At 44.0% G+C, this 5683-nt stretch overlaps 1 protein-coding gene across 1 annotated transcript in view; it reads left to right on the top strand.

Moving 5' to 3' along the window:
- Positions 1–73: 73 nt before the first annotated feature.
- Positions 74–5683, top strand: part of PRIMA1 (proline rich membrane anchor 1) — a 49484-nt gene continuing 43874 nt past the window's right edge. The window contains exon 1 of the mRNA XM_031066174.1: positions 74–206. Coding sequence (XP_030922034.1) covers positions 74–206 — 133 coding nt within the window. The remainder of the gene's footprint in view (positions 207–5683) is intronic.

Below are 5683 nucleotides of genomic sequence, written 5' to 3'. Positions count from 1 at the left end.
GGGTGTGCGGGACGGGCGGCCGTGCCAGCCCCGGAGCGCTGAACTCGGTCCGAGAGTGCTCGGTCCCGGCAGGATGGAGTTGAGTTTCTTCGGCGCGCCAGCGGTCGGAGGGCTGGGAAGCGCATTTTGCTGTAGGTGGCAAGATGCACGGGAAGAGGCAGCGGCGGAGCGGAGCCCCGGCGGTCGTGCTTTGCCGTGGGGTTTCGGTATTGATTGCGAATTGAATGGAGGGTTTTCTGGGTAAAGGGCTGAATCAGCTTTTGCCAACTCCGACGCCGTGGTGTTGTGTGACCTTGATTGTAATGTGGGTGGCCAGCAAGAGAGACTGGGAGAAATTGGTACACAGTGAGGGAGAGCGCCCATCCAGTTTGGAGAATCAGAACAGCAGCAAAGCTCATCTCAAATGCGTCACTTCGATATTTCAAAGTTTATTTATAATATAAGTCTTCAGAGAAGTGATTGATGAGCCAGCCAAGTACCGTTCAAGAACAGACCAATTACAGTTTTTTTCTTGGAAAAACAAAGTGGAGACTCCACATCTTTTACTCCCTGATCTAAACTTAGTGACTCCCAAGAGACTAGAGAGATGTTGTTTGTTTTAGCATCTTGTCTCTTGCCATGAATGACAAAGAGGATTTGTGCTCCTTATGGATTAAAATGAACAGAAATACAACAAAAACAACCTTTAAAACAATGTCCTGTCATAAAATTTCTGCCAGCCCTACCTTCCTGCTGTCCTCCTCCAGTATTTAGGTAGCTAATCTTAAGTTAAACTATAACTGAATTTCTCAGGGAAGCACAGTTGGGTGAAAAGAGATGCCTCCTGCAGCCTCTCCCCTATCAGTCAATTGAGCAGAGAAAAAAAACCTCAGATAAACATATTTCTGGGAAACTACTCACATGATCTAAAATTATTTTTCTAAAACAATTACATTTATAAAAACTGAAACAGGCTCCGAGAAATACAAAAGCCAAGGAGCTCACCAGCCTTTCCTTGCAATAATTTGGAATTTGGATGAATGACCCATTCATCAACTGTGCTTGTGCTATTGCTTGCTGTTCTGTGGAAGAACAAACACTAAGCCTGCTTTTTTCCAGTTTTCCCAAAACTAGGCTCCCATCAGCAGATTCCAATGGGAAGGGCAGGTGTGGAATGCTCACTGGCATGCCAGCCTTCCATCCTTCCTGTGACTGAAATTCCTTCATGGTTGAACCCCTCCCAAGATTCCCTTCTCCATGTTGAGTCATAATCCTTGCTCTTATCTTCAGTCTCACAAGCCATTCTCTCCTTGACTAATTCTGTGCTGTTGCATCGTTGCTCCCCTGCCCTGATCCGTCTCTAGCAGCAGGCATGTTTATTTTCTCACATCCCCCAGCCCCTCTGCATGCATTTGTCCCCACAAAGACTTCGTGCGGCAAAGCCTTCCCTCCCACCTCGCCTTTTCCTCCTTAGGCCCTGCCTTGAGACACTTAAAAGAGTCAGTCAGATGCTAATCAAAGGAGAAACATTTGTCTTACTAAAAACAAAACCAAAACAAAACCCACAATCTTTTCTTATTAGCATGGTAGCCAGTTCTGTGACAAGAGGGAAGGGATGATTCTGTCAGAGGCTTTTGACATAATTTTAAAAAGTGCAGAAAGAGTTATGATAAATAACAGGGACACATTTATTCTGGTTTTGTAAACATGGATCTGGATTAACTGATGTGAATTGCACAGAGCTGTCCTGGGATTTATGCAGCAGTGGTGAGATCTCATCTCATCTCATCTCTGTAGACTGCTACCAAGAGACAAAGCTCTTGCTACATCAGCAGGCTTTTAGAGGTCTCTGTGCCTTCAGTCAACTGCACTTTTCTGTTAAAGCTTTGCTCCTTTTACCCGATTAAAAAAGTCACAAGAAGGCCACCCTCCAGGGGCTGTATTAATCCTCCTTCCCCATCCCACTCTGTAGAACGTGCATGTGGACTGCTGCAACCCCGTGGGACTCTACTGAAATACTAAACAGTTCTGACCACATGCAGATTTATTCTTCCATGGTATGCAAAACAGGACTAGGATCACTGTTTCTAAAAGAAATCGTGGATTAAAGAGAAATATTCCACAGGCATAAACTTCAGAGACAGAGACTGCAAAAAGGAAACCACCAGTTACCACTTTCTGTTCGTTCTTCCCTGGACATTTGTGGATCAGATTTTCATTTCCATAAATATTTTAAAACATTTGTTCTTTTTGCAAAACACGTTCACATCAAATGCACAAATCCATAAAGTCAACGGTACATATTTTCAGAGCAGGGAAATAATGCATCAGCTTGAAGTCCAGGCAGCATGTATCTAGTCTGGCCAACTGCTCAGTGTGCTAAGAAAGCCTCGTGCCGAACAAGCAACCAAGTTTCAGATAGGCCAAGAAAAGGTGTGAGCACCAGAGGAATGGCTGGGAGAGCTAGGGAGCAAGGGATCCATCTCCAGAGGTGTTCCCTTGCCAAGGCAACCCCTGTGCCACACACTGCCTGGCAGCCTGCCAGAGTCTGCCGGAGCAAATAACCAGTAAAGTCTGAGGCCAGATTCATTTAGTTGACCTGGCCATAGAAAGGTGTGGCTCTTTCAAAACACTTTTCCTGCCACATGCTGTAAAGGCAGTTTACCTTGAATTGCGAGCAGTAAGAAAGAAACAATGGAGTATTATTTCATCATCTCCTGCCAGAGCAAGATTGTTCCCTAAAGCATATTTTCTAGTGATTTTTTTCTGCTTACCTTTAGAAGACACAAGTAATAGCCTTCATTTCTTTCATAAGAAGACTAATAGACATCAACATGGGGATTTTTTTTTCCTTGAAGAGGAGCCAAATACCTTCCTTTTTTTCCTGATTCTATCTTGCTACTGTTATCTGCTGCTTTATATTACTGTTACTATTCTGTCCTCTTGCTGCAGTCCTTGACTATTTCTCTCCTCCCTGAGACCCTCAACCTCGATTTGGGCATTTCCTTTTCTTGGCAGATTTCAACCAACTTAAAATATCTTTGTTTTTAAAACAAAGCCTTTAAGACAAACCTGTCAAGGTAATATTTATGTTCCTACTTCTATCTTCTAACAACCACACATTTCACCCAGTGACAGGAGAAGGGAAACAAATAGGTGATAAAGCCCATGCTTTTAAATGTCAGTTCTTTCCTGACTTTTAAAAATGATCATGGGAAATTGTTATAGAGGTTCAGGATAAAGTATTGAGAAATAAAGCAACTTTTCCTTTTCTTTTTCTTTTCTTGTTTTTTTTTTTTTCTCTAAAATAATATTTTTAAAGTAGACAGGACCAGGAGTAGCAAGTGACTGGCCATGATAGTGTTAATCTTGTCTGAAAAGTAATTGAGAAAATTATCTGCTATTTTCTGAGGACACTCTATTACCAGCCTAAGGGAGGAGAGCCTCCAGGGATTTAAAAGTAGTCAATAGGTCTAAAAAAAGACAGAGCAAGCCTTTGCTTCTGCTTGATATTAAGTTAGAGCAATAAGTCAACGTAGCTTTGCCATACCAGCAGTGTCTTCAAACTTACAAATGCAAAGCTGCTTCTGATCTGCAAAGGAAGCTGGCTCCAAGTCTGCTCAGTGTTATTCTTCCCTGTGTCCATGTTCTCCCATCTCACTGTCCCCTGCAAGACTGCACTGAGCTCTCAGGATTTGATAACCCAGGGCCCAGGCTGTAGCTAGGAGTTAATAGCTGCTTCCTAATCAGCTGCCAGCGCCACCGGAGAGGTGTTGCCCCACCTCCTTCTGGCAGCACGGTAAATATTGTCACACCTGTTGAAGAGGGAGGTGTACCCCAGGTATGCCCCCAACACTGCAGGAAAGGACACTTCTCCCACAGGGCTCTTCCTGGGAGCGTGCCTGGAACCCCAGCCCCTCATGTGAGCGGTGTTGGAAGAGCTGAAGCAGCATGGAGGATATTCTGCTGCCTGGATCACTTACTTTAAAAACAAATAAACCTTCTTAGCTGACAGATTTATTACTAGTCATGAGGGATTGCACAGCCAAGTCGCTTTGATTCATTAGAGTGTTCAGAGAGTTTGTGTCAGTTCCTGGAAGCTGTCTGGGATGATCTTCAACCATCCTCTTACTGTTACCTGATGGTGAAGGGGAAAGTTGGAAAGCACTTGTGCTGAATTTGTTTTTCCCTATGTTTGGTAATAGATTTAGACAAGCTGTTTAAAGAACTGAGCCTTCTGCCTTATGCTGTGCTGTCCTTCCAACTTAGCTACACGTAGCCTTTTCTATTCTTTGCTCCCTCCCTATAATATTTAATCAACAAAGCCCTACCTCCATTTCCCTGAGGCCAGAGTAATGCGTCTTTCTGCATTTAGAAACCTCCTACGCATGTGAGCACGTCCTTTGTGCAGTGATGTTGTTTTAATTAGCCATGTCTCTCTTTTTGGCCAGAAATATATGAAACAATGTGTACAGCTTTCCTTCAGGGCAGTGCAGCCCCCTTGGTGCTCAGCTGTGGGCGGTGGAAGAGGCGCGCTGGCCGTGCTGGGGGCCAGGGGTGAAAGGGGAGAGGAGACAGACTGTGTGTCCAGAGCTGGCAGGGGCAGGGAAGCAAAACTTGGGCAGCAGAGAGAAGTGGGGAGAAGGCAACCCTGGGTGACCCTGCCAGAGATGCGGAAGAAGCCTGCCTTAAACAGATCAGAGAGCATGGCATGAGACGTCCTGTTTGTAATGACCAGCATGTTGTGGAAAAAAGCTAATTAAAGAAGGTGATGTTAGGCCAAAACTATTAGGACAATAACCCGCCTGAGACCAAACTTGACAAGAAAATATGCTAGCATAACTGTCCTTAGCTTCAGCGGGACACAAGCCTGTCCCAGGCAGTCTCCTAATGCTTACATTCAAAGTGCTTGTTAGATAACATGCTTATTAATCTTTTAGGCTTTGCTTTGTCTCTTCGATATTGTATCCTGTATAAGTCATTCAGAAGGAGCTGGCTTAGAGACCTCTGAAGTTAACACCTCTCAGAAGCTTCTGTGATGCTCAGCAAATTTCCTTTTCATTGGGGACTGACTCCATTTTGTAGCATTACATTTTACCAAATTTTGCTGAATATTCCTTAAATCCCTAGTTATGTAAATACTTCTATGATAAGAAAAATATGCTGTTGATAAATAGTCCTTGTCGTGACTAGATCAAGCTACTGAATATATTGTATACCAGTACTGGCTAAATCATTTCTCATAGCCAAGTGATGCTTATGCTTGGGTTCTGCAATGCCTCATCTTCACTTTTGTTATTACCCAACACTGCATCTCACAGGAGGCTACAATGTGGTATTTCCATTTAAACCATGTTATTGCTGTGGTCCACAGATGATTAAAATGCAGGTAGCCTCCCGTCTTGGCAGGAAGTGAAACACCCTGTGAAATGCTCTCTGAACTTCCAGGTGAGGCTGGCAAAGTAGAGGAGGGATGTCCTCTGGCTCTCAGTTCTGCCTTAAGGAAAATGAGCATAATCCTGACCCTAACTGTCTTGTAATTTTTATTAGCTCTCTTTGGCTTGCAGCAATGACCCTGTGAATAATGCATGCTGCTAGATGGCTTTCCTAAGGAAAGAAGGCTTATGCAATCGCATTGTCTGCCACTGCCTGCCTTCTCCTTAGCCCATAATAACTCAGAAACCAGCTGGCCAATCTCAACCAA

The sequence above is a fragment of the Geospiza fortis genome, unplaced genomic scaffold (genome assembly GCF_000277835.1).
Source record: "Geospiza fortis unplaced genomic scaffold, GeoFor_1.0 scaffold23, whole genome shotgun sequence".
In the NCBI taxonomy this organism is placed as follows: Eukaryota; Metazoa; Chordata; class Aves; order Passeriformes; family Thraupidae; genus Geospiza; species Geospiza fortis.
Note: the sequence above shows the minus strand (reverse complement) of the source record. Positions and strands in the feature narration are given on the sequence as shown.